Here is a 27,599-nt window from a genome sequence, read left to right as displayed (position 1 = left end):
TGGATGCCCCCACACCTCTCCAGCAGCCCTGTCGTGGTGGCTCACCCTCCAAGCCCAGCCCGTCACCCGAGTGTTCCTGTGGGGTTTGGGGTCACGGCGTGGGGAAAAACCCCAAAAGAGAGCCGTGGCCATGCCGCAGCCGGGGTCCCGGGCTGCAGGTTGTGAAATTTCCCCCCAAAAGAGACATTTTTGGAGCCTCTTTGTGCCCAAAGCAGGGCACCGAGTCTGTGTCTGTGTCCGTCCGTCTGTCTGTGCACGTCTGTATCGTGCCCACGCACCTGCAGCTGGCCTTATGGCCGTGTACCCGTGTCTGTCTGTCTGTCTGTCTGTCCACATGCTTATATCTGTCCGTGTACCTTTGGCTGTCCGTATGTCCGTATACCTACATCTTTATGTCAGGTACCTGTCTGTCTGTCCACGTACCTGTATCTTTCTGTCCGTCTGTCTACGTACCTCTCTGTTTATGCCCGTGTACCTATGTCTGTCCGTGTGTCTGTCTGCCCATGTACCTACATCTCTTTATGTCCGTCCATGTACCTATATCCATCTGTCCATCCATGTACCTCTGTCTGTCCCGTACCTATGTCCGCCCATCCACGTACCTATATGTCTGTCTGTCCATATATCCATCTGCCCATCCTTGTCCCTATATCTGTCTGTCTGTCCCCCCATACCTGGTGCTATATATAGGGTGGCAGGCACAGCATATCTACCATACCTATACCTGTCCCTGTACCTCTGCCTGTCTTTATGTCCGTGTACCTATATCCGTCTGTCTGTCCACGGCCCTGTCTGTCTGTCCATGTTCCTATATCCGTCTGTCCGTCCATGTACCCATATATCTGTCCCCCCATACCTGATGCTGTATACATGGCGGCAGGCGGGGTATATCTGCCATACCTCTACCTGTCCCCATACCTCTGTCCGTCTGTCCGTGTACCCGTGTCCGTCTGTCCGTCCATGTCCCTATACCCGTGTCCCTATACCCGTGTCCCTATATCCGTCTGTCTGTCCCCCCATACCTGGTGGTGCATATATGGCGGCAGGCACGGGGTACCCACCATACCTACACCCGTCCCCGCCTGTCTGTCCGTCTGTCCCCGTCTGTGTGTCCGTCTGTGCCCCCATATCCCCACCCCCTCCCCGTCCCCATTCCCCCGTCCCTGCCCCTTTAACGCCCCCCCCCCATTTGGCGCGCCGGGCCCGTACCACCTCGGGAAGGACCGGGGGGGGGGGAGGCAAACTTCCGCGGGGCCGCCCCCTCCGGCGCCTCCCATTGGCTGCGCGGCGGGGGCGGGGCGTGGCTCCCCCCCCGCGCGGGGTCGCGGTGGTGCGGGCCGGGCTGCGCGCGGCGGCGGGGCCGGGCCGGGAGGGGCAGAGCGGGGAGCAGGTGAGGGGGGAGGGGAGGGGCTGGGGGGGGGCGCTATGGGGCGGGGGGGGGGGTTATGGGGTAAAGGGGGGGGTTATAGGGTAAGGGGGGGGTCGTGGCTCCTCTGCTGGGGGGTTTGGGGTGTGGGGGGCTCGTTGCTGGGGGGTTTGGGGCGAGAGGACCCCGTTCTGGGGGGGTTTTGGGGGTGTTAAGGGGGGTTTTGGGGTGCTGGGGGAGTTATTTGGGGGGTGGGGGGCGAGGGGGGGTGGGGATGGGGTGGGCAGGGCCCTGTAATGGGGGCTGGGGGCAGGGGGTGCTGTTAGTGGGGTTATTGGGGGGCTGGGGGGCGTTATTGGGGGCTGGGGTAATTGGGGGGGCGTTATTGGAAGGCTTGGGGTGGGGGGGGTCCCACTGGGTGGGGGGCTCTGGGATTGGGGGGCTGCGGTGAGCACAGTCCTATTAATGGGGGGCTTGGGGTGAGCAGGACCCCGGTACTGGGGGGCTTGGGGCGAGGAAGACCCCGGTATTGGGGTCAGATCCCATTATTGGGGAGCTTGGGGTGAGCGGGGCCCCATTACCGGGGGGCTTGGGGCGAGGAAGACCCCGCTATTGGGGTGAGCAAGGTTGCTGGGGGCTTGGGGTGAGCACAGTCCTTCTATTTGGGGGCTTGGGGTGATGGGTCCCCGTTATTTGGGGTGTCTGGGGTGATGGGGCCCCATTACTGGGCTGCCTGAGGCGGACTGAGCCCTATTATTGGGGGTCTCCTGGGGTTTGGGGCTCCCCCACCGCTGGGTTCCCCCCTCCGAGGGGCTGCTGATCCCTGGAAGCCCCCTGAGGGCTCCTCCCTGACCTTGCCCTGGGAGCAGGAAGGCTGATAATGATGGATAGTGGTGTGATAGGTAATTAGAGGTAATGACTGGGAGAAGAAAGGTGTCATTTAGGGTTTCTGCCTAATCTCAGTGGCCTGGGAAACCGGGGTGGGATTCGACTTTTCCGCCCGTTTCTAAAAAGCAGCAGCAGGTCCTGGGGAGGAGCCAGAAAACTCCAAAGGATCAGGTCTGTGCTTCGAAATCCGGAAAGTAAAACGGTGCCGGCGTCCTGGGGGCAGCTCAGCCCCCGGTTTGGGCTTTGTGGGGTCGCAGCGAGGAGCAGCACGTCCAGCCCTGCCCTAGCTGGAAGGCAGCGTGCTGGCCTTTGCTGTAGGTCTCTGAAAAATCCCGACGGGCTGTTGTGCCACGCAGGGCACATGTGTAAATTAACCTGCTGCGGGTAACGAAATTGGTGAGCTGCCCCCCCCGGAGCACCCCGTGTTGCCCCAGTGCTCGGTTTTCCTTCAGGCTTGTATTTAGTCGGGTGTTTGCTGGGCATTGGGGTGTGCACAGCTCCCGGTGCCTCCTTTTGGGGCCGTGCTGGGCGCCCTGCAGCACGTGGACGTGGCTCTGCACCAGAGCCGGGCGTGCAAAACGCTTCCCCACGCCGCTGGGGAAAGGCAGGGCTGGCACACCGGGCGCTTTCCCCTGATCCTGCGGTGTAAAAAGGTGGAAAAAAAAAAAACCCTCGGAGAAGGAACGGGGTGGGCAGGAGGGAGGAGCTGCCGCCACCCAGCTGGCTTCACCCTTACAGGAGCCCTGCTCTGCTCCTAAATCTCCTCGTGCAACCTCTCCCCGCGGATCGCCGAGGGAAATCTCCTGCCCTGTCATCGCTTCGCAGCCGCCTCCCGTTCAATCAGTAATCCGCGGGGTGGTGCCTGCGCGGGGTTGAGCAAGTGAGTGCTTTCTGCAGCTTTTGCTTTGCTTTCTCCCCCCCACCCACCCCAAGCGGCTGCGGGAGCTCGCCGGGGCCCCCGGTCCCCTTTCCTGCTCTCCAGGGAGGCGTTTGGTGCCGCTCGCCCTCCGTGCTGCAGCTCCTGGGCGCCGTCAGCGCCTGCTCGCGGAGCGGTGGGAACGAGGTAACGAGTTTTTTCTCACCCCACGGGCTGGGGGAGCACCTTTGGGTGCCGGTGGGTCTGTGGGGACGAGCTGGGGGCGGTGGTTCCTTCGCCCAGTTCACCCCCAGCAGGAGCGGGCTGGGATCTCCTTCCATCTCCATCTGAGATGCAGCAAAGGGAGCGTTCACTGCGTCCCCAGGTGCTGGGTGAAAGATTTCCCTGCTCCTGCCATCTCCTCCCCGTCCCTTTTCTCCCCGGCAGGAGCCGAGCAGCCGGCAGTTACCTCCGGTGGCACTGAACTTTGTGCTGTTGCCTGACTCGAGCCCTGCTCCCCTCAGCAGCGCCGCTCGCGGGGCTTGCACGAGGTGAGGCAGGAGCCCCGCGGCGTGCGCCTGCCAGGGCTGGTTTCTGCGGGGTCTGAAATTTCCCAGAACAGAGCAAATAACGGCAGGCTGCTCCTAATTCCTCACCCAAGTAAACGTTGGGCTCAGCTGTGTGCTGCCCGGTGCTCGGAGCCCTCAGAGAGGCAGGGAGTGCCCGTAGCTCTGGTGGCTTCTCTGAGGCCACCGGTCCAAAGGGCAGCTGAGTTTGATCCCTAGGGGCAGGTTATCGAAGCGAGCTGCATCACGTACCGCCCACTTCTGTGCCCACAGTTGTTCTTTTGCAAGGAATTCAGTAGGATTACTGATTAATATCCCCTTCTCCATATAGACCAGGGGATGGGGAGGATCGGAGGGGAAGATGGGGCTGGGTTTTCCTCCCTGGAAAAATCTCTCTGCCTGCGCCAGGCGGCTGTGAGGGGCTGGTGGGCAGCTCGGGGGGTTGGTGGGACTGTCCTGGTGGCACTGGCTGCCTCCTGCTGAGGGACTTTTTGGGAAACGTGTCTGCCGGCCCGGCTTCGTGGCTTCGCGGCACCCCCGGGTTTGAGCGAGCTCCAAGCTTCGGAGGAGGAAGCTGGTGAAGCGCCTGCAAGGATTGTGCAAGCCCTGGTTGTGTAACGGGGCCGCGTGTACGATTACTTGAGGTACGAGGAGCAGCCAGGCGTGCAGAGGGGAGGAACAATGGTGTGCCGAGCGTCTTCTGTTCTGCAGGGGCGGCGTGGGGCCGGGGAGCTGTGGCTCTTCCAGCAGGAGATCTCCTTTCAGCCTGGGTTTTCTTAACTTTTCCTTACTGAAGTCAATCAATAACCCCTCCAAACACGCCGCTCCGATCAGAGGTCTGGACGGACCTCAGATTTAGGGTTAGAGTTAGGGTTGCTGGATCTGTTTTCGCCACGTCCCTCTGATGCTCACCCAGCAAACCTCCCGCAGGAGAGCAGCGTTGGAGGCTTTTGCCACCCGAAGGTGGCCTGCAGCTCCTCTCGTCCTGTCCCAGCTTCTCAGCACTCGTTCCCCGTTCCAAGCATGCCCGTGTGGCTCGACGCCCTGGGAGGGGAGGCTGGGGAGCAGGATTAGCCAGCAGAGGAGTTCAATTCACCAGCCCCGTCTCAGGTTTTGTTTATCCCCTAATCCTGCAGGCTTGTTTTTCTCTCCTGCACGCTTGTTTATCTGCGCTGGCTCCTGTTCATCGGCGTGTAGGTGCCGGTGAGATGCCTCCCACCCTTGTGCAGGTTTTTACCTGGGGAAGGGAAGGGACAATGCCTCAAGTCCCTTGGTGCAGCACCCTGCACTCGCTGCCGGCCCCACCGTGGCGTGCCCATGGTGCCGAGGTGCAGCACCTCTCCTCGTGTTCCCTTCCTGGCTCTCCCAGCCTCTCTGCTGTCCTTGCTGGGACCTGTTGGCCAGAGAAAGCCCCAGTGGGACAGCAAACGCTCCCATACGCAGTGTTTCGCCTCCAAATGCACGCTCCACATCTGTCTCGTGCTGAAAATAGCAATTCTGCCAATGTCTGGGCCGGTGTGTCAAGGCCTGCTGGAAGCGACCTTGCACGGCAAGGAGAATTTGTTGGTTCTGCCTCACCGAAAGCCCCGAGTTGTGTGTGGGTGTCTGACCCTGCTGGGGGCCTAAAAACCCCTCCTGGGCTTAGTTTGGAGTGAGACCTTCCTGGGTGCTGCGTGAGGCGTGGTGGCATTTATCACAGACGGGCTTTTGGGCCCGCTGCTCGGGCTGCAGGCCGGTGCTGTGAAACCGGAGGGGTTTCCACGGGCTCCAGCTGCTCATTTCCACCCAGGATCCCCCCTCTGCCACCCAGCTCTTTTCTGGGGCCGTGCCATGCTGAGCTGATCCCTGATTTAAAGCTGTGGTTATTTTTTTTTTTTTTAAGGCTTCTTCTCCATGGTACCGTACAAGAGCGGTCACCGTGAGCCCGCAGGGATGTTCTGGGGCACGCTGACATCCCCGGCGCGGAGCTCCCGGCGCTAGAATCGTGACAGCCGTGCTTCTGCTTTCTGTGCTAACCCAAAATATGTGCTGAGTCAGTGGCACGAGGGTCGTCATGTGGCTGCAGGAAGCCAGAGGAGCGCCGTGCCGAGCCACCTCCCCAGGCACGGCTCCGTTCGTGCCCCTGGCACGGCTTTTGCTGGGAGCCCGACACGGGGAGAGCTGGGCTGAGCGAGCCGGGGGCTCTCTGAGGGTGCTGCAGGTCGGGGTGGGGGTGAATTGAGAACGTTGCTGATCGTAACAAGTGTGGAAGCAGTCCTGTGGTGAGTGTCCTCGCTGGATGCGCTGGTGAGCGGGGCAGGATGGGGCGCTGGGGACTCGTGTTGGCTGCAGGGCACGCAGCGAGCTCCTGTGGGTGTGCTTCAGGTTTCGGACCTGTCCCGGTGTCCTGGGACAGCCCAGAGCTCGCTATGTCCAAAAAGTGTCCAAAAGGGAGCTCTGCCACTTGATTTGGCTCGGAAAACCCCAAAAAAGCTCAGCTGGCTGTGTCCGTAGGCTCAGCGGTGCGGGAGGTGGATCTGGGGCAGGAGTCACGGGCTGCAGCCTGGGGCCAGGCAGCCTCGTCCTGAGATGCTTGAAAGGCATCCCAAGCACTGCATAAATCAAACTCAGCTCGTGGAGAGCCAGCTTCCTGCACAAAGAGCTGAGCTAGCGGCCGAGCTGAGGCTTTTTGGTCTCCAGAAGATAACACGAGCAGTCTGCAACCCTCAGAAGTCCGTATATGTGGTGGGACACTTTTTTTTTTTTTGGTGTCATCCCCTAATGCTGCCCCCAGCCGTGTGCAAGAGAGGGAGAACAGCAGTTCCCTTGGGGTTGCTGACCGCTTGTTTTTTTAGGGCACTTCCCCTTCCTTCTTGTTATAATGTCATGTAATACCTCGGTACTGCTGACCAGGTGGCACGGCAGCACCTTTAGTCCCCATGGAAATCCTGGGGGATTAAATCAGCCCCGAGGATCTGCAAGCTGCCGTTACCATGCAAATCCCCAGGTTTGGGAGGCTGAAAAGTTGGGGAAAAATGCAGCAGAGCTGCTTGGCTGCAGCCTTTCTGAACGTGTGAGTGGCTTGGTACCTCGCGTCCCAGCTGAGATGGGTGCTGTGAGCATAAACCAGGAGCAGGAAATTAAAAAAAAAAGTGGGAAGAGATTGAATGTCTGCCTTATCTTGGCCGAGAGTACAATAAACACTGGGGATGAAAGAGCTGGCCTTGAAGCTGATGGAAGGGGAACTCGTGCATCGTGCGTTTCTTTTCCCTGTGTTTAAAAACCCCAAAAGGCCGATTCCAGCAGGGTCCTTCCTGCGCTAGGGGGAGTGGGCTCCATGAGCCGTTCCCATTAGGACAGCCTTAAAAAAAAAAAAAAAGTGAAGTCTAATTCCACATCCTCTGCCTTAATTCTGCTAGACCTAAGCAAACCCTTGTGTCATGCTCGTGCCTCTGACTTTTGCAGGGCAGATACCTGATGCTGCTGTAGAAACAGCAGTGGGCTTGTGCCGGGGAAGGGTTTTGTCCAGGAAAGGGGGCTGAAGATGGGGCTATTGCTGGGGATAAACGTGCTGGCGTGGCCGTGGCTGCCCCGAGGGGAGCTGGGCATGCGGTGTGTCCTGGAAAAAGCATCTCAAAGGCTCGGAGGTGTTCCTGCAGGCAGCTGGGTGCTGCTTCCCCCACCGAAGAGCTGGGGGTTTCCCGCGTGTGAGCAGCCACTGAGGCTCCCCGGGGAAGCCCCCGTGGATTTTTTTCTGCTCAAAGACGTAAAAAGCAGCTCGAGAGCTGAGCAGGAACCCGGGCTGTGCGCGAGGGGGCGGCTGCCTGGAGGATGCTGAGCTCTTCCTGCAGATGAGCCGGGGTGGCAGCGAGGAGGAGAGCGGGCAGGGAGAATTTGGGGTTCGTCAGGAGGGGAGGCAACGAAGGAGCAGCACCTCCAACGCTTCTCCTCCCCGGCATTTCCCTCCCTGGGTGCCAGTGGCTGGAGCAGCTGGGAGCAAACGGGGAGGAGGAGAGGAGGGAGCCCGCGGGGAGCTGCTGGCACCGGGGCTCCCTGGCCTGGAGGTTTAGTCTGCGGCTGGGCAGGAGCACAGCCAGCCCTCGCCTGGCTCCGAGACGCAGCCCCTCTCCGAGGGAGGGAGGACGGGGTGCCCTGCCCAAGAGGAGCAGGCGTTTTGCTCGTCTGCAGCCGCATTGCTCGCATTTTTCTTCCCACCCCCTGCCCAGTGCCATCTCCGCCAGCCCAGTGGCAAGTGGGGAGCTCTGCGGTGCTTTAGTGCCTTTCGTGGTGTGCTGTGCCAAGCTCCTCGCTAAATTAAACTCCTGGTGGGGCTGAGAACCTGTTGGGATGTAGAAATGCCCAGGAGCCCGTCCGGGCTGGCAGGCAGCAGGCTGTGGGTTCCCCCGAGCTGTGCAGGAGCTGGATGCGTCCTTAGTAGGGGTAGCGACAAGCAGGCGGGGTGGGCTGGGGTAAAAACCAGCTGCTGTGTGTTTTTTTGGGGGATAAAATGATGGGCTGGAGGGAGAGCCTGGGTGTAGGTTGGGCAAAGTGCCGTGAACAAAGAGTTGGTGGCTGGTGCCTGCTCGCACATCACACCCGGCAGGATGCTGCCCCGGGGAGTGCTTCTGAAATTTTGAGGTCCTTTGGTGTGGCTGGGTTTGATCGGGATCAGCACCTGGCTGCAGGGCACACGCAAGGGGAATGGGGTCAGAGAGCCACCTCTTCCTCCCGACCTCCTGCATTCCTCTTCCAAGACCTTCCCCCGTCTCCCTCCTGCCCCCTGAGCATCTCCTTCTCTTCCCTTCCCAACTCCCCGAACCTGAAACCTCAGCCTCTTTTACTTCCCAGCCCAGGCACAGCCTGAAGTCTGCTGCTTCTCCCTCGGTCCTTTAGGAAAGCCACCCAGGAGCTCCTCTCCTTCGGGCCCCGGCGTGCTGAGCCGCGACCCCTCCTCTCCTGCCCTGCCACGTCCCATCCGCGGCTCTGACTCACTGCTGCGTGCGAGTTCAAATGTCCATGGTCTCCCTCCCGGCTTGGCGGGCTGCCCGAGCCCGAGGAGAGTCACTTTGCCCCCGCCAATCGAGTTTTGAGTTAATTATCTCTTTGCCTGGACAGAGTGTGCCCTTGCGTGCCCGGAAGATAATGCTGCTATCGGCGCAGCGGGGTTCAGAGCCGGGCAGGGCAGGGGGAGGGAGCAATGGGTGGCTTGGGGGGGGGAGGACGAGGCCACGGGGCACTCGAGGGCTGGGGACGTGTCCTGGGTCCCCGCACACCTTGGGCATGGCCGTGGGCATGGCCATGCCTTGGTTTCTGCCTGGTGACCTGCAGCAGAAGCGTCGGCCCTTGGTGGGGCTGGGCAGGGTGGTTTTGGGCTGGGAGGGCTCTGCTTAGTCCTGCCGGGCTGCTGGGTGAGAAAATGGGTGAGAAACACCCTGGGAGGGGTCCCCAAGGAGGTGGCGGCTGTCCTGAGGGCATGGGTTGGGTGCCTTCGTCTCTTTTGTGAGCCAGAAGAAATGGGGAAAGGGAGTCGTGAATGGATGAGTTAAATGAAGGCTTTGGTGGGGCGCTCACTGAATGGGGGAAGGGCTGGCTCGAGGGGGCAGAAATTAAACTGGGGAAGGGAGAGGGGGTGGCGGGGGAGCCAGAGGCACGAATGGACGGGGTCTGCGTGTGGGGAGGGGGAGTAAGTCAGGAGTGTGGGTGGTGGTGGGGGTGGTGGGGGCTCCCTGCCTGCAGCACGGGGCTGCTCCAGCGGGCTGGCTGAACGGGCTGGAGTTACTTCTGCTGGGTGCGAGGGGAAAGGACAAGCTTGGCAGGACGGTGAGGCACCTCGGGACGTGAAAGCACCTTGCTCAACGTGAAAGCACCTCGCTGAACGTGGTGGAAGCTCTCCAAAAATGCTGTGGGGCTGCCTGGTGCTCCTGGAGCTGAATGTGTAGCGGAAAAGCACGTTCCCAACAGCCTTCAATTCTGTTCCTCTGTGCCCATGTGCTGCTGCAGGCATTCATTTGGTTATTTCTCTCTCCTTATTTCTCTCTCCTTATTTCTCTCTCCTTATTTCTCTCTCCTTCCAGCCTCTCTGATCGCCATGGGGGACGCAGGCATGGACGCGCCTCCCGCGGGCAGCGTGCAGCAGGACTCCTTCTTCAGCATGACCGACGTGTTCCTCATCTCCCTCATCACCGGGCTCTTCACCTACTGGTTCTTCTTCCGCAAGAAAAAGGAGGAGATCCCCGAGCTCCCCAAAATCCAGACACTGTAAGTAACAACTCGGGGGGAGGGGGGGGGGCAGCGGCTTTCCGTCTTGGTGCCAGTCCTCCTGGGGGCTGGGACTGCAGGCTCCCGGGAGCAGAGGGCTGCTTGCTGTGTCTGAGGGCGGTTAAATGGGATTTCCAGCCTTTCACTCAGTTGTTGCTGCGTTTCCCATCGCGCCCGGGCCTCACAGAGCTGCCAGTGGGGCCTTGAGGGCTCCGGGAAGAGGCTTAGCTGGGTTCTGCGGGGTTTCCAGATGTGGGGTCTTTTTGGGCTGTGCGTTTCCTTCACAATGCTGAAATCCCCGTGGAAGAACCAAGCTCCAGTTCTCTTACCCTGCTCTGTGGCTCAAATCAGTAATTCGTCTTGCCAAGCGAGGCGAGAAGAGGCTTTAAAATCCCCTGGCTGCACTTCAAAATGCTCCGGGATTGCTTTGGCTGTTCTCTTCATTTTCTGATAAGTCACAGATAAATCTGGAGAAAGACAAATTTGTTCTTAAGCAGGTTTCTTCTGTCGGAAATCTTATCTGCTCTTAGCTGTCAGGAGAAGAAATAGGGCCTTGGGAACTGGGAGATAGTTTCTGGGCACGAGCTGCTTGGCAGCTCTTACGAAACGTGCCCGGCTTTGCTGCCTGGCCTCTGCAGCAGCAGGAGGCTGGGCTGGGACGGGGAGAGGTCCTTGTTCCACCCCGTCTGCTCCCAAGGGTTTAGGGCCAGGAGCGAGCTGCGTCAGGGGAGGTCTGGGGGAGGTTGGTTCTTCGCCTGGCACGTACAAAACTCAACATCAGTTTTCTTGCTGGCCTTTTTAGCCCATTCCTTCTGTTTCCCCTGGGAGCAGCGGGCTTTGTGTGGATGGCACGGTCGGTACAGGTTGCAAACCCTGCCCCAGAGAGCTCGGGAGCTGGCGTCGTGCGGTACCATCCCTCCTGGGATCCGCTCTGAGGATGCAGTTTGCCCCGGGGCAGAAAGCCAGCTCAGCGTTGGGTCTCTGCAGAATGTAACCTCTGTGTGAGGTGAATCCTCTGTGTCCGTGGTGCTGGGTGCAGGCTCGCTGCAGCTCCCTGCTGAGCTGGGAGCCGGGTGGCCGCGCAGCCGCGAGGAGCAGGGTTGCAGGGGCTGGATGCTCACAGTAGCTCCGTGATTTTCCACACCCTGCTGCACCAGTGAGGTGTCCTGCATGAAGGGTTTTTTTTTTCTCCATGAGGCACTGCTCTGGTAAGAAATACCTCCCAGTCCTTGGTTCCAAAGCCGAGCACAGGGGTCGCAGCCCAGCAGGGGCAGGAGCTGTCCGTGGACGGGTCAGGCGGGGCCGTTTGGTGATGAGCCAGGGCACTGCACAGGAGCCAAGGCATTTTGTACTCCTGTTACCCCGTGTGGACACAGCACGAGGTTGCGGGCCTCTTATCTCTTTCATCTCTTCTTGGCTTCTGTAACTACCTCAGTGGGCTGTGCTCCTTTCAGGGCTCATTGCTCAGTGTGGGTGTCGCGATTCAGGCTGTGGTTGCAAAGGGGCAGGTTTGGTCTCATCTCCTTGGTCAGATCACGATTGCTCTGGCTGCTGGGCAGAGCCCTCTGCTTGAAGGCCAGCCTGGGCTGCCAGGTCTTTTGTGAAGTCCCTGGATGATGGGGAAGAGCAGCACACGCCTGGTGATAAGCTGTAAGGCAGGCTGCACGCACCGGTGCGCGTTTCCTGGGTGGAAAGGGTTTGGGAGAAGAAAAATGTCCCTGGCTGCAGTACCACGTGGCAAACAGGTGTGTGCGAGGCTGATAGCAGCTATCAGTGAATGATTCCCAGCCTTATCTTGGGCATTTGTTTTGTTGAATCAGTGAAATACTTTCCCTCCCGTGCCTGCGAGAGCGTGTGGCTGTGTGCGTGCGGATCCGGGACCGCGATGGGCACGGCCAGAGTGCGAGCAGAGCTGAGCTGGCTGCAGGAACAGCACCAGCAGCTGCAAGTTAGATCCCGACCGACCCCAAAACTCCCATCCTGGCTGTCCTTGTGACATCCCACCAGCACACGCAGCTCTTCCCCAGGCTGCCGTGACCTTGCAGAGAAGCGGCGCTGCGGAGGAGCTCGCCAGGCACCCCAGGCGTCTCCTCCTGCCCCGTTGTGCTGCGGGACCCCGAGCTGTGGGCACCATTTAGGGACTGCCTGGTGGGTTTGCCCACGCTGTGCTGCCTCCTCTGCCTGGCAGACAGCTGGGTGCAGCTGCTGCTTGTGAGCTGCTGCGGAGGAGCAGCACCTTGTGTCACCGACAGCCAGGCTGGAAGGCCGTGGTGCTCCAGACCTCGTCTGACACGATCCCGTTTTGGCAAAGTGACAGCCAGGCAGGTGAAGAGTGAGAAAAAAAAACCTTGAAATAGGTTTTTCTATACAGGAAACATGCCCCTGCTGCAGCCCTGGTGTGGGCATAATGGTGAGATGAGGGCAGCACGGACCCGTCGTGGGTGATGGCACATCCATCCCCTGGGGAGGGGACAGCAGCCTCCTGCAGCTTGGGCAGTGTTATTTCATGGCACGTTTGGGTCTGGGAGGGAAACGAGTTGGGGAAAATAAGCTTGTTCAGCCTTGGATTTCCTTCCCTGGGGTGGGGCTTTTTTGCTGTTGAGCAAGCAGATGAGGAAAGCAGGTCACTGTGGGGCAGGGCAGGGAGGCCTGGACACACGGAGGCAGAGGAGCCCTTGGCAGGGGCTGTTTCAGGCTGACGTGGAGAACCTTGGCCTTTGGAGGTGCTGCCTTGCTTCAGCACTTTCCCTGCAGCTGCGCCTTGACTCACCAAAATGTCCCGATGTGCCTTATCTGGCAGCACTGGGGGACGGTTTCTGTCACAGCCCTTTAGCCCCCAGCTTCAGCCTTGAGAGATTGGGGGACAAAAGGGTTGGGTAGGGATTCAGATGCGTCGTGAGGGGTGCTGCCTGAATGGGTTTGCTGCAAGGTGTGAGAGTACAAGCAGAGGCTCCATCCACACGTGGGCTCTGGCACCGTGGTGCCCTCCTGGGGCTTTTGGGAGCTGCCCACACACCTCGACCAAGCCAAGGCAGAAAGAAAATGCTTCTGCTGCTGACTGGGGAAGAAAAGATGCACCAAATCCCCTGTTCTGGACGGGATCTGGGTTGGGTTCATTTTCTGTGGCTCCACACAACCACATTCTCCCTCTGCCAGTGTGTCTCGGGTCCCAGAGAGGGGACAGAGCTGGGACCAGGTACAAGCTCCCTGCAGGCAAGGCATGGTGTACCTGTGCTGTGTGACACATGTGGGGCAGCCCAGGGTGCTGCCACCGAGGATATCTTGCATTTTGGCCATTTTCAGAAGTAATTGAAGCCACTGGTGCGTTCCCAGCCGCCTGCTCTGCAGATGTCCCTGGGGAGAGCAGCTCCGGCTCCCCGTGCACCCATGGTGAGGGTGGCTGTGCACCCTCTCGGTGGCATTACTGGGGCATGCACTCCTTTTACTATTTCCTTCCCCTCGGCCAGGCCAGCTCTGCGTGTTCCTCAATCACAGATTTCCTCCCTCCCTCCCTCGTGTGCCTGCGGTGCACAGATTGCTCCCCCGGGGAGCCGCGGCGAGCCCCCGATGGGTGCGCTTGGTGTCAGCCCTCCCCCTCGTCTTTGACGTTGTTTGGGGCAGAAAGGGGCTTATCTCAGCTCTGCAGCTACACAACCCCCTTCCCTGGTGCTCGCCGGGTTTCCTGTGGCAGGAATCGCTCCAGCTTCTCGGCCTGATCAGCTCTCTGCTGCCTGCGTGCGTCAGAGGCAGAGACCCCCTCCGATTTCATTGGGATTGGGATCCCGGGGAGAACAAACTCCTCGGGGCCACCCCCGGCGTGGCACTGCCGCAGCTGCTCCCGCCGTGCCTGGAACCCTTTCATTCAGCTGCGACGCCGACTTTTGTTTTATTTAAAAAAAAAAAAAAAAGGAGATATCTAAAAGCAGCTGGATACAAACCGTTTCCAAGGTAACAGGGCCGGAGGAGGGTTTTGTGCCCTGTCCCCCCCCTCCTTCCCTGCGCTCCATGGGGACGGGAGAGGGACGAGCGCTGCGGGGAATCCTGGGAGGTCTGGTTCCCTGCTCCTAATTCCTCGCTGCCCCTGCTGCCAGATGTTGCTGCCGCGGCTCGGGGCCGCGCGGATCCGCTCGGGACCTCCCCGAGCTCCTGCTATGACCCGCGCCGGGACCTCTCGCGCCGCCTCTCTTCTCCTTAACAAAAGGCTGACGCCCGGCTTCGGCGCCCGGGGGGAGCGGAATGGAGAGGCCTGTCCCCGAATCCCCACCGAGGAGCTAAGTTAGAGCCTTCCCCCAGCGCTCCCCCCGCAGACACGGCCGCCCCGGGACTCTTTGTTTGCCTGCGCCCTCGCCATGGGATGCGCCTACTCGGTGCCAGGAGAAGAGGCGGCCGTGGCCAGGTGAGTTCGTCTGCCCCACGAAGGGGGTGGCTCGGGTCAGGGGGGAGCTCCCGCTGCCCCCAGGGAGCTGCTTGGGCAGGAGAGTGCAGGGAGAGCTGTGCCGGGAGGCATCTCGCTGCCAGGAGGTCCCCGAGCGCAGGGAGAGCCGTGCCAGGAGGCACCTCGCTGCCAGGAGGTCCCGGCTGTGGTGCCTGAGACAGAGCAGTTCGTGTCCAGGTTGGTTTCTCTTCGGTATCTGCGTGTGCCTTCAGTGGGCAGGACATTTTGGGGGGCTCTCGGAAGGAAAGGTGTTCAGCTGAACCGAGCCCGAGGCTTGATGGAGCGGAGACTCTGATAACGTTGCTGAGCTGCCGGTGATTTCCTCCCCTCCTCCTGAAATCGAACCGAAAGGGAGCTCTCTGGGCTGCGGGCTCTCACCGAGGGCTTGCAGCCTGCACACACTAAGCTAACGGAGCTAATCCCCTCTCCTCCACCCGTCACTCTTTCTAACTCTCTTACAAACGCTGCCCCGAGCTGTCAAACTCTAAGAGCAGTCGGTGCTACAGATGTGATTTTCTGCTACGTTTTCTTTTCGTTCTCCGAGTCATGAAAACGAGCGTCCTTTCTGTCTTCAGGATCTGTGCTTGGATTGTCAAGCCGCCGTGCTGAGGCGGTTTCAGGGAGTCCTGTAGCTCTTTTTTGCAGAAGCCAGACTCGTTTCTTCTGTGCCCGAGCCGCAGGCTGCTCCACCACAGCCCCTCGGTGCGGGCTCGCCTCCTTTGAAAGCCGACCAGCTCCATGCGTGCCCTTTCCTCTTCTAAAGGGAGCTCACTGAAAAGATCCCAAACTCATTTTTTTTATTTTTTCTCCTTTCTCTCCAAGCGTTCTGTCTAGCTGCTGACAACAGCTATTGTAGCTGGATCTGATTTCCAGGGGGCAGTCAACCAAAGGGACGCACCCGCGAGCCAGGAGCTCAGTGAGAGACGAGTCTTGGGAGGGGGCTGTGGGGCACGTGGGGGGCAGCCCATGGGGTCTGTGTCCTGGGGGCACCAGGAGCAGGGCTGGGGCTGCTCTGGAAGGTGCTTTCCATGTCCCTGTCCCCAGCAGGGTACAAATGACAGCACGGGAAGGCTGAATGGGGGCACAAAGTGGCTCTCCTGGGAGCACAGCCTCTATGGGAAGCTTTTTTGGATGGTATTCGCCTATCTTCTGTGCATGCTGTATGGGAATGGAAGTGCTGGGAGCTGTGGGGCCTGGTTACGGAGCTCCTTGTGGGGTTGGGGTGCTCGGGGGCGTGCTGGGTTGGACGCCCCCCACCCCGCTGCTCCCTGCGTGCGCTCTGCGAGAGCCTGCGCACACCCGCGCGGATCCCCCCCTCCGAGCCACGGGGTGTAGGAAACTGTTAGTGAGCTCTGCACATTCTCACATGGGCCGGAGCCAAAACCATTTGTTTTTTGCCTGGAGGCTTCTCTCTTCCCACAGGAGACCCAGCCTTGCATTCTTCCATTGTGAAAGAGAAATGGGAACGGGTCCCGCGTTCCCCTCTTCCGCAGCAGGGCAGGCAGCAAGTGAGCTCCTGGCACTTGTCCTCCTGCCTTGAAGAGGCTCCGGTGGCAAATCTGCTGCAGCCACACGTGCCTGGGGGTGCCCGGCTTCCAGCAGGGCTGGGTCGCTCTCGTGCTGTGCCACTAAAAGCCCATAAATGCGCTCAGGGCAGTCGGGTTCTCTTGGCGTCCCACCTAGCAGGGTAGCCGTAGCAGGGTGAGCTTCTGCCTGGCTGATCCTGACACCGGTGTGGTTCATCCCTCCTTCAAAGCAAAGAAAGCCACCGCTGTGCCCTCTGTGCCGGGGACAGGAGCCCTGGTGTGGGACTGAGCACCGCGGGACCTCGAAGGGCAGCAGTCGCCTTGCCAGCAGCTCCGATCCGCCGCGGAGCCTCTGTGTGTCCCTGGGGCTCCCGGCTCTGGGACTCATGTCTGGCACGCTCTGGGAAGGTCTGTTTTGAGGTCAGAACAGCTGGTTTTTAGCCTTGTGTGACTTCAAGCTTGGAGAACCCGCCCCTGGGGGCATGGCTGAGAAGCGGAGCCTGCCTGCTGCGCGGGGGGGAGGCAGGGAGCTCTCCCGTCCCTCCTCTCGCACCGTGGCTGAGCCCCCGTGGTTAATCTGAAGGCATCCTCACATCCCAGCTCTCTGAGGTCCCCTCAACCTGCCCAGCGGTTACGGGGCAGTTTTCAGAGTTAAAAGTTCCCTGCTGCCCAGGGCTGAGCTCCTGGGCTCCTCCTAGCAGCTCGCTGTCCTCTGCTCCGTGGCTGTGTGTGGAGAAGCCACCCTGCAGCTGAGCTGAGTGCCGGACAGCCCTGGGACAGGCTAAACACGTGTTTGATGGGGAATCTCCCTACTTTGAAAGCCTTCCTGAGACCTGAGATAGGTTGGGGAGCTCTTTTTTTCCCTACTTGCTTATTCCTGACCTTAAAGAGTGCGTGTGATCTGAGCGGGGATTCCTCCTGTCTTTCAGGCCACCCTCGCCGAGAGACAGCAGCTTCATTGAGAAAATGAAGAAGACGGTAAGCTGCCTGCATGCACGCCGTGCTGGGAGGGTGACGGTGCTGGTGGCATTCCCTTTCCCCCGGGGACTGCCAGCTGCCAGCAGGGGGGACCTGTTTGTCCCCAGAGACGTGTCTGCTGCGAGGGGCACCCGGAGACGGGGAGGCAGGAGCAGCTCGAGCAGTCTGTGCACGGGGGTTGCTCTTAGAGAGAGAAAGTTGAAGTGACAATTGGATGCAAGAAAAAAAAAGAAATGTAACATGAGATGGAAGTCAGGAGGGAAATGGCAGGGACTTCAAAGTGGTTGGCTGCCAGCTGTGTGTCTCTGGGGCTGGTTCCCGAACCTGGCTCGCTCTGAGATGGGAATTGCACACAGAGCTGGCAGCTGCTGGCTGCTGGACTGCACGCAAGAGGAGGCAGAGGGAAAAGCAAGGGCTGGATACGTTTTCCATTTTACATCAAAGTAGCTGGCTTGCTGCAGAGCAGGAGCTCCTGTGCTCGGGCACTTCCCCAAAGCTTTGGCAAAGCTGCTCTCATCCAGGGAGCTCTCCGCGCAGCCTCAAGGCTGAGAGCAAACCTCGAGGGGTTGAGGGGTTGTCCTTTGCTTTGGGTTTAGTCTGCCCCGAGTCACCTCGGAGATGAGCAGAGCGATATTCCTGCTAACAGCTCAGCCTTGAGTCTTCTGCCACAAACCTGGCGGCAGCCCCTGGACGAACGCAGGCTCCTTCCAGCTGCAGGGCTCCCGCTCCCAGGCTTCTGTGACGAGAAGCACTTCCTCTGCGCCTCTGCCAGATGAGTAATCACCATTTAACAGGGATTTCTTCTCTCCAGGGACGAAACATCGTGGTTTTCTATGGCTCCCAGACGGGCACGGCGGAGGAGTTTGCCAATCGCCTCTCCAAGGACGCTCACCGCTACGGCCTCCGCGGCATGGCAGCAGACCCGGAGGAGTATGACCTGGTAACTTAGACACAAACACGGCCTTGGGATAGATCATATCCATCCAGCAGCCCCCAAAAAGCAGACAGAACGTGGCCAGGGGACTGTTAGCAGTGGTACTTAGAGGAGCAAAGGAGATTGAATGAGGCGGAGAGGTGCTGAGGTGGGCTCGGTCCTCATCAGTCTGTGGATTTGGGGTGAACTCTGCAACGTGTCTGAAAAGGGAGGGTAGCCTGGGGTGTTTGGGAGCCGTGTCACACTGCTGACAGTGTGAAAAATGCTCCACGTAGTCAGCATTGGTCCTGTGGGCCTGCAGCAGTCTGGCACAGAGGCACTGATGCTCCGTTCTCAGGATGGAACAACAATCCTGTCCCTTACAGCCTAGACAGAAAACCCGATGGCTTTTCTAGTGGGGCAGAAGTGCTGATTTCAGCCCAGTGAGGGTGTGGTTGGCTTTATTTCCCTTGCCATTTCAGGTGGCTTCGGCCTTTCCCCAGCCCCTGTTGTAATCAGTTTGACGTGACGTGGTGCTGCCCTGTGCACCGGGGCTGTAGCTGTGCTGTAGGAACAGCTTTGCCCGGTAACCCTCTCGTGGGATCCCTGGAGCTTTATTCTCTGCTGTGTTGCAGTCGGACCTGAGCCGCCTCTCCGAGATCGACAAGTCCCTGGCCGTGTTCTGCATGGCCACGTACGGGGAGGGCGACCCCACGGACAATGCCCAGGACTTCTACGACTGGCTGCAGGAGGCAGACACTGACCTCTCGGGTCTCCGGTTCGCAGTAAGTCACTTCGTTCCCGTTTCTGCTGCATTTGGGCAGGAAAAGCCAAAACCCCTCCACTGCGAGCTGCTCCGTTCCAGTTTCTGCTGCATTTGGGCAGCAAAGCCAAAAACCTTCCGCTGTGCTTGCACGTGGCTTGGGTACAGGCACAACATGATGCCTGTGCCTCGTCTGGATGCGGTCCCTATTGTCTCTGTCTGCACAGATATTTGCAGGCACGTATCTGGGGGCTTTAAACGCAGCTGCCGGAGCCCTCTCTCCACTCCCTAAATCATGAGGGTTCGCTGGCGATGCCTTGCCGCAAACAGCCCAGCAGGCATCGAATGTAAGGTCTGTAAATGAGTTACAGGCTGCTGCTGCTGTTCAGAAGCTAATTGAGCAGCCCTTGGCCAGATCTTCTCCTACAAATTAAATCACTCGGAGGAGTGCGTGGCTCTTTTCCGGTGCCGAGCTGAATAATTGGCGGAGATGCAGCCACCTCACCTAAAGCCCAGCCAAGTTCCTTAGGCTGCATCACAATTGCAAAGGAGGGGAAAATCCTCCGCTGGAGAGGCGAAGCTGCTCGGCACAGAGCAGCCAGGAAGCGTTCGCTGGGCGTTTTGTGGGAGGGGGGGGGGACACAAGTGGTCTGCTGGCAGCTCAGACCCTTACTGGCCCCTGGAGGAGCTGGCACGGGCAGCTCCTGCCTGCACGTCCCCTCGCTGTGCCTGAATCCTGGCTCAGAGCTGAGCTGCCAGCTGAGCAAAGCCAGGGGCAGGCTGGAACTCAGAAAGTTCACAAATAGCTGGTAGGGACCCGGGAGAGTTACTGCTGTCTGCCTGCTGCGTTCCTTATCTCATCATCCTTCTCCTGCTGCTGGCCAGAGGACGCTGGCTGGCCGGGGGAAATCCCCTCCTTGCTTCTCCGTGCTTATCAGCATTCTCTTCCAGGTCTTTGGGCTGGGGAACAAGACGTACGAACACTTCAATGCCATGGGGAAGTACGTGGACAAGAGACTGGAGGAGCTTGGGGCTCAGCGCATCTTTGAACTTGGGCTGGGAGATGACGATGGCAAGTGAGTGGCTCGGCTTTAGGGGCGGTCTGAGCTGGCTAAAGCAGCGTGGAAAGGACCTTGGCAGGGAGCTGGATCTACTGCTGAGGCAGAAATTAACTCCTCAGGGCTGGTTGTGGTAGCTGGCGTGTCCCTGAGTGTGTGCCTGGTCTCTGTCCTACAGAGATCAGTCAGATCCCAGGATCCCTTGAGCATCCTGGGGAATCCTGAACCTGGGGAAATCCCACATCAGCTTTAAGTGACCGTAGCTGTGTTCTTTGCAAGGCTTCACAGCCTCTTCTGCCTTTGCCCTGCTGCAGCTCCCCTGATACCCCAGCCATGGATAAGTTCCTCCATCCCCACGGAGGAGCCAGGCTCCATCTCCTTGTGAACTGGTTGTTTTAGGGTAGAAGGCAGCACTGCCCCAACTCAGAGGTCCAGAAATGATTGTCTGTGCTCACCTAACACCCTTCTGGCAGGAGCTTAAGCGTGGAAATTACATCAACCTGTGGCCTTGCCTCCAAGGACTGCAAGATTTAATTAGAGGGCTGTGCCACGTGTGGGAGGCTCTGAGTCTAGGAAAATGAACCTTTCCAGGTTGGAACCTGCCGTGTAGGAAGGCAACTTAATGCCAGGAGTGGGCAAGGGGGAGCTGAGTTGGGCAAAAACCGAGCCTGAATAACAAAACCCTCCTTGGCAGAGCCCAGAAGGGAGGGGTGGGTGGCACAGCAGGCGTCCCTCCCATCCCCTTCGTGCCCTGAAGATGCTCTGAGGCTGGTCTGTGGGCACGTGGAGGTACCAAAACTGCCCGGCTCCGAGAGCAAATGGTGAAGGAGGAGGTTCAGAGGGATCTGGGACGGCTCCTCTGGGAATGCCCCTCTGGGAATGCCCCTCTGCTCCCTCGTGGGCAGCGTTACTGAACCCCTCTTCTGCCCTGCCTAGCCTGGAAGAGGACTTCATCACCTGGAGGGAGCAGTTCTGGCCGGCCGTGTGCGAGCACTTCGGGGTGGAGGCCACAGGAGAGGAGTCCAGGTGGGTGCCAGAGGGATCGACCCCCTGTAAGTGGTGGCTGCAGCATCAGGCCTGGGCCACTGCCCCCTTCCTGCGGGCTGGGGGGCGCACACGGAGCAGGTCAGTGAGTGGGGCTCTTCGGACTGAGCCTGTCCTGGGGCAAATTCGAGTGCAGCCCTGGGTTTCTGGCTTGAAGGGTGGATGTGCTGGGTTTATTTCCTTGTTGATACTCCCAGTGAAGCAGATGTTTCTCCTTTTGGGCTTTATTCATCATCTCCATGCTCGCTCATATCTCAGGAGGGATGAAGGGGTGGAAGTGGCTTTTTTTTTTTTTTTGGAACTGCAGCAAATCCAGCAAAGCAGGGGATGGCTCCAACTGTACCTTGGCGTTCCCACTTTGACTTTTTTCCTCTTTCCTTTCCCCGTTTCCCCCAGCATCCGCCAGTACGAGCTCGTGGTGCACACGGACGTGAACATGAACAAAGTGTACACGGGTGAGATGGGCCGCCTCAAGAGCTACGAGAACCAGAAGCCGTGAGTGCCAGGCTGCCCTACACGGGGTGTGCGTGGGTCAGGCCTCAGCTGCTGCTGTTCCTGATGTTTCAAACACCACAGGCAGGGGCATTTTGGCAGCACAGCCGTGGGGCAGATGTCTGCCTGAGAGATGTGGGCTCAGATCTCCGCTGGGACTCTTGGGGGTTCCCCAGTTAATGAATCATTGGTGTTTGAGAAGTCAGCTGTGTTCACAGGCGCTGTTTTGGCTGCTAAGTTCCCAGCATTTGTCTCGAGGTCAGTCTGGAGCCTTTCGTCCCCCAGAGTAATTAATGCACGATGGCTGCTTGCAGCATTGCTGTGGGGAGATTAATTGTGTAAATGAATTCCGACCTGAAATGTCGCTCTGAGACGTGACACTCCCTCTAATCCCCTGTTGCATCACTTGTTCTTCACGGGGTAGGAGCTGTTGACTGCTGGGCTGTGCTTACAAGGAAAATAATCTGTTTTCTTTGCCAGCGTGGGTAGCAGCAGGATCGTAATTTGTTTCGTGCTGTGGTGTGCTTTGAAACAAGAGCCAGGGCAGCCCCGTGCTCCGATGGTGGAAGCCTGCTCTGGAGCATTCCTGGATGAAAGCGGTGCTGTGAGCCCGCGGGAGGGTAACCCAGAGGTCCTTGTCTTTCCTTCCAGACCTTTTGATGCCAAGAACCCCTTCCTGGCTGTGGTTACAGAGAACCGTAAGCTGAACGAGGGCGGAGAGCGACACCTCATGCACCTGGAGCTGGACATCTCCAACTCCAAAATCAGGTAGTTGCCCAAGGGAGGCTGCTCCCCTCTTCTGGCTGGAGCCAAAACTTAACACTGCCCCCTTTTGGCGCCTGGACCACATCCCAGGTACTCCAAATCAGGGTTTTCTCTCATCTTTTGGGCTATAGCTGGCCACCCTGAGCCTCTCCATAGCAGGCTGCGCATCCGTCCCACCTGGGCAGTGCCAGCTGAAGGAATTCCCTAATTCAAAGAAGAAGGGGGCAGACAAACTGTGAGAGGCAGGAACTGGGGATGGCTCATGCCTGTGTTTGCTTGGCTTAGATGTACGAGCACAGGGAGCCTAGAGCCCTGCTCTTCAGCCCTCCTGCTGGCTTAAATTCATCGGTGTGCTTGTGAGAAAGCACGGGGCAGGGAGCTGGCCTGTCCTTGCTGCAAGTCTGGCCTCATTAAAGTCTCTGGTAAAACTGCAGTTATCTTGGAGCTCCCCCAGGTTCTTAAAACCAGTATTCCCCAGTGGTCCCGTGCTGCTCTGCCTGCCAGACCTCTGGGGTCTGGCCCTGCAGGTGCTGTGCAGCAGCTCAGCTCTGCTGTCCTGCTGAGCCCCATCCTGCTCGTCCTCCAGCTGAGCAGCTCGGGCTCGGCGTGGGCGAGAAGTGCCAATTTTCATCTCTTCTCTTCCTGTTTTTGTACCAGGTACGAGTCTGGGGACCACGTGGCCGTGTACCCGGCCAATGACTCATCCCTGGTGAATCAGATCGGCGAGATCCTGGGCACGGACCTAGACACGATCATGTCCCTGAACAACTTGGACGGTGAGTGTGGATCGTCCCTGAGCATCAGCAGCTCTCCTTCTGCCACGGCCTCTTGTCCTTGCACCAGAGCAGAGGTCAGGTCCCCTTTGGGACTGAGGCAAACGGGGACATCCCGCGGCCACTCCGAGTGCGCAGCCATTTAGCGGCAGCGGCTCAGAGCCTGCTGCGAGCCAGCCGAAGTGGGTCAGTTGTGAAATGTCCTCGCTGTGCCCATCCAACAACAAGTTACGTAACAGCACGCTCCTAATCACGGAGCGCCAGCCCACCAGAGCATCCCTCTGCTGCTGCTGCTGCTGCAGCCCCAGAGCTCGGGAGGAGCTTTGGAGCCTGAAACGCTGGTGGTGAGCCCCTGGAGGACGCACAGCCCTGGGGACGGAGCTGCCGGAGGAGAGCTCTTCTCAGTGCTGATTCAAAGACCTTCTCTTGGGCATCGTTCCCAGCAGAGCTGGCCTCTGGCAAGAGGGAGCTTGCAGCTGCTGCCCATCTTGCTCCCGAGGCGGTGAAGCCTGCGCCAAGGCATCAGAGCTGCTGGCCCAGGAGCAGGCTCTTGGTTTCCAGAGAGCAACTGGCTTTAATGCGCTGCTGGAGCTCTGTCCTCATATCATCATTTGTGTCCCTTACGGTGCTCTTAGTTTGCTAAATTGAACAGCTCCAGCCTTGGCTGCTGCTGCTTCACCTCCCCAGGGGGCTGTGAGCACAGATGTCCGTGGCCAAAGGATGCTTCTGAGGGCAGGTCTGACGGAGGCATTAAGAGCACGAGGCCAAATTAGCCCTGCAGAGCCTCCTCCTGCTGGGCCTGGCAGTTCTCTGGGTGTCTCTGCCCTGAGCTTGCTCTGGAAAACCTGCTCCCCCCTCTGTCTGGACCCCAGGCTCCGAGCACTGCTGCTCTCCAGGCCGAGGGCACGCCGTGCCTTCCGCGTGGCCTTCCCGAGGTGTCTGTGCAGTGACGCTTCCCATGGGAGGCAGGGAACAAAACTGGGGGGCAATGCAGTACTTGGGGGCAGCGGGCATGGAGCAGGACGTGTCACCTGCTGCTGGGTCAGCTGCACTCCTGCTGCCCTGCCCTGAATGTTGCTGCCCGTGGAAAACAGGAGGATGAGCTGAGCCCTTGTCCTCTGCAGCGTGTGTGGATGTTTTGGGTCAGTGTCCCATCGGGGTGACACCTCTGAAATGCAAAATAGGCAACCAGGAGACAGCTGCCTGGGGACAGAGCTGCCCTGTGCTGGAGCTGCTTTGTGGTGGGAGCAGGGCTTTGGCCAAGAGGCTGCTTCAGCCCTGGGGCTTCTCTCTCTTCCCCTGCTGCATCCACCTGCTGTACTGCACACAGCTGCTGGCAGGAAATCTCTAATTTAACAAATAGCTACTGGTTTACCTTTTTTTTATATTATTTTTTTCCTCTTTCCTCTCATCTCCTCCAGAGGAATCCAATAAGAAACACCCCTTCCCCTGCCCCACGTCGTACCGCACAGCCCTGACGTATTACCTGGACATCACCAACCCGCCCCGCACCAACGTGCTCTACGAGCTGGCGCAGTACGCCACCGACAGCAGCGAGCAGGAGCGCCTCCGAAAGATGGCATCGTCCTCTGCAGAGGGCAAGGTGGGAGCTGCAGCCCTCCCTGCAGAGCTGCTGGGGTGAACTGGGGCTGGGGAGGGGGCCCAGAAGGGGATGTGGGGCCGCTGGGCGCCGTGTGTGGGGAGCTCTGGGGGTGTTTGGTGGCTGCGTGGGGGAGTCACCGTGCGTGTGCCCTCCTCTCCCGCAGGCTCTCTACCTCAGCTGGGTGGTGGAGGCCCGGAGGAACATCCTGGCCATCCTGCAGGACATGCCCTCGCTGCGCCCCCCCATCGACCACTTGTGTGAGCTGCTGCCCCGCCTGCAGGCCCGCTACTACTCCATCGCCTCCTCCTCCAAGGTGAGCTATGGCACCATGGGGTCCCTCCGTGCCCGAGGAGCGGGGTTACCCTGACCTGTGTGGGGTCCACGGGGGGAAACTGGGTGTCCCACCCTGCAGCCAGCTGTGGGGGCTCCCCGTCTGCCTGGCTCTGACGTCCCCTCCCCGCAGGTTCACCCCAACGCCATCCACATCTGCGCCGTGACGGTGGAGTACGAGACCAAGACGGGGCGGCTGAACAAAGGGGTGGCCACCAACTGGCTGAAAAGCAAGGTGCCCAATGAGAACGGGAGCAACTCCCTGGTGCCCATGTACGTCAGGAAGTCGCAGTTCCGCCTGCCCTTCAAGCCCAGCACGCCCGTCATCATGATCGGACCGGGCACTGGCATAGCTCCCTTCATCGGCTTCATCCAGGAGCGGGCCTGGCTCAAGCAGCAAGGTGAGCGCCCAGGAACCTCCCCGGGCAGGAGCTGCTGCAGGGCTCTGCTCTGCGGGGCCGGCCAGCGCCTCCAGCCTGTGCTGGCCACACGCTGATGGGTCAGGGACGTGGGCCTAGCAAAGCAGGGGCCGTGGAGCTGGGTGAGGAGCTGCCGAGTGCTTTATCGCAGCACCAGGATGCTTTGAGCTCTTCAGCTGGCTGCAGAGGATGTTTGAGGGGCAGACAGACCTAAGGCAGTTCTTTGACCTCTGCCACCACCTCCCCAAATAGCCAGAGTCGGGTCACCTACACTTGTTTCTAACACGTGTAGCTATTGAATGAGCTTCTTCCCTCAAACAGAGGCAGCAGCACAGCTCTGCCTGCCCCGAATCACACAATCGTTAGGTTGGAAGAGCCCTCCAAGATCACCCAGCCCAACCTCTGACCTAACACAAGTTCTCCACTAACCCATATCCCTGAGCTCCACATCTAAACGTCTTTTAAGTACCTCCAGGGATGGTGACTCCACCAGTTCCCTGGGCAGCCTGTCCCAATGCCTCACAACCCTTTCGGTAAAGAATTTTTTTCCTGGGCGAGCTGGACAGGGGGAGGGGGGGGTGGCAGGGCCGGGGGATTAACGCCTGCCCCGTGACCCCACAGGCAAGGAGGTTGGCGAGACGGTGCTGTACTACGGCTGCCGCCACGAGCGCGAGGACTACCTGTACCGCCAGGAGCTGGCCCGCTTCCAGCAGGAGGGTGTCCTCACCCAGCTCAACGTCGCCTTCTCCAGGGACCAGGCTGAGAAGGTACCGCTCCTGCCCGCTCACCGTGGTGCTGGGGGGGGGGAAATGAGGCTGGAAACACGCAGCCCGCTGCCAGGGAACGGCCGTGGCAGTCCCGGGAAGCCCCAGCTCGTCTGGGTGAGCTGTGGGCCCTGTGACACCTCCTGGGGGCACGGGGGCTCTGCCCCTCTCACCTCCCCCTCGTTCCCTGCCAGGTTTACGTTCAGCACTTGCTGAAGAAGAACAAGGAGAACATCTGGAAGCTGCTGCATGACGGAAACGCTCACATCTACGTGTGCGGGTAAGTCGAGGGGCGGGGAGGGGATTTGGGGAAAAGGTTCCTGTTTTTTGGCAAATGGGCGTGACTCAGCTTACCCCCTGCTCCATGTGCTGGGCTGAGCAAACCCCTCACATCTGGGCGTTCAGAACCAACCAGGGCTCGGTGGCCCCGTGTCCCCACCTCGCTCACGGTCCTCTCCTTTCCAGGGATGCCCGCAACATGGCCCGGGACGTACAGAACACTTTCTACGAGATCGTGGCTGAGTATGGGAACATGAGCCAGTCCCAGGCCACGGACTATGTAAAGAAACTGATGACTAAGGGCCGCTACTCTTTGGACGTCTGGAGCTAAGAGCGGGGCTGGTGGGGCCAGGGAGAGAACGGGTCCCTGGGATGGGCCTGTGGGAGGCAGGAGGTGCCTGCCCGCTGCCCCCGTGGGCGACTGCCCCGTCCCCAGTGACCCCGGTGTCACCCCCAGCCCCTCCTGGGCCGCAGCCGTCTCCAGGGCAGGCTGGGTGGAAGGGACTGAGAGGGGCAGGGGGGTGGCTGGGGCTCTGTCCCCGGTGTTCGCCTTGGGGTCGGTGACAGCCGAGGGACGGGTGGCACCGGGGGAGCTCTGGGCTCCTTCCTGCACACGAGGTGCTGCCTTATTCCTGGTGCTGCCCAATTCCCGGAGCCCCGGGGCTGGCGGCCGGCTGCTCTGAGGAAAAGGCAGAGCCAGCGCCCAGCTGGGACCCCACAGGCCCCCCTCTCCTTCCCCTGCCGCCCTCCTGGTGGCTCCTGTCCCCTCTGGAAGAGACCTGCTCTGGGGTCACGGCTGCCGGGGCCCCGCTGGCTCCCGTGGGTCCTGCAGCCGCCGGCTCCCCTGTGCCCAGCCCCCTCCGTCATGCTGTGTACGCTCATTTTTTTAAATACTATTTTTATTTTAACATCTTTGTGATTTAATCATGGAAAAAAAAAAAAGAAGAAAAAAAAAAAAAAAGAAAAGAACTTTTCAGGCTTTCCAATGACTGTAAATTATTTAAATATACTCGCCCTTGGAATAAAAACACTGTTTCTGGAGCTTGCTTCCTGCCCTCCCCTGCACCCCCTGCTCAGCCCAAGGAGGCAGAGAGGCAGGAGCAGCCTCGCAGCCTTCCCTGCATGGAGGGGACCCGGGGAAGAGGCAGCAGCCGTGGGATCAGCCGGCAGGAGGCTCGGGGCAGCTCCTCCCCGAGGTGCCAGGCGCAGGCAGGGAGGTGAGGACAGCAGCGGTGCTCAGCAGGCGGCTCGGGACGGAGACACGGCTGCACTGGAAATGCTCTTTGGTTTCCTGCATTTCAGGAGTTCCCTGCAGTAGTACCGGGCTTTGGGGACGCTGGATCCTGCCCGGGGTGTCCCTGCTCTGGTGGCACGGGGCTGCTCTGCTCAGCCCTCCCAGCCCCAGCGCACCCCATGCTGGTGTGGGGGCAGCTGGGGATGGTTTTCCTCCCTCCCCACCACCTTCCTTCCGCAGCCAGCCAGGCCCCAAGTGCAGGGCAGAGCCTGCAAACTGTGCCACGACCCCAGCAGAGCGAGGCAGCGCC

At 59.7% G+C, this 27,599-nt stretch overlaps 1 protein-coding gene across 3 annotated transcripts; it reads left to right on the top strand.

The window, feature by feature from the left end:
• Positions 1-1,365: 1,365 nt before the first annotated feature.
• Positions 1,366-26,974, top strand: LOC116497441 (NADPH--cytochrome P450 reductase). 3 transcript variants are annotated; one of them, XM_032201179.1, is made up of 16 exons: positions 1,366-1,390; positions 9,730-9,913; positions 16,804-16,852; positions 17,664-17,792; positions 18,401-18,550; positions 19,480-19,604; positions 20,523-20,612; positions 21,027-21,125; positions 21,774-21,890; positions 22,545-22,663; positions 24,082-24,263; positions 24,427-24,576; positions 24,727-24,994; positions 25,634-25,779; positions 25,971-26,056; positions 26,242-26,974. In XM_032201179.1, the coding sequence occupies exons 2-16, from the start codon at positions 9,744-9,746 to the stop codon at positions 26,384-26,386; spliced, it is 2,025 nt and encodes a 674-aa protein (XP_032057070.1). In that variant the 5' UTR covers positions 1,366-1,390; positions 9,730-9,743; the 3' UTR covers positions 26,387-26,974. The 3 variants fall into 3 exon arrangements, with proteins under 3 accessions (XP_032057070.1, XP_032057072.1, XP_032057071.1); XM_032201181.1 differs by lacking the exon at positions 1,366-1,390 and adding an exon at positions 2,126-2,425; XM_032201180.1 differs by lacking the exon at positions 1,366-1,390 and adding an exon at positions 3,049-3,134.
• The last annotated feature ends 625 nt before the right edge of the window (positions 26,975-27,599 follow it).

This window comes from Aythya fuligula, chromosome 20, assembly GCF_009819795.1.
Source record: "Aythya fuligula isolate bAytFul2 chromosome 20, bAytFul2.pri, whole genome shotgun sequence".
NCBI classification, from domain to species: Eukaryota; Metazoa; Chordata; class Aves; order Anseriformes; family Anatidae; genus Aythya; species Aythya fuligula.
This window is presented reverse-complemented; position numbering and strand designations above follow the sequence as displayed.

What these genes read in the sequence shown, in the direction of transcription:
- LOC116497441 (XM_032201179.1), top strand. Translation starts at nt 9,744, where the DNA reads ATGGGGGACGCAGGCATGGACGCGCCTCCCGCGGGCAGCGTGCAGCAG. An exon ending in GTCCCTGAACAACTTGGACG is followed by an intron (nt 22,664 to 24,081) that starts GTGAGTGTGGAT and finishes CATCTCCTCCAG; the next exon opens with AGGAATCCAATAAGAAACAC. An exon ending in GGCCTGGCTCAAGCAGCAAG is followed by an intron (nt 24,995 to 25,633) that starts GTGAGCGCCCAG and finishes GTGACCCCACAG; the next exon opens with GCAAGGAGGTTGGCGAGACG.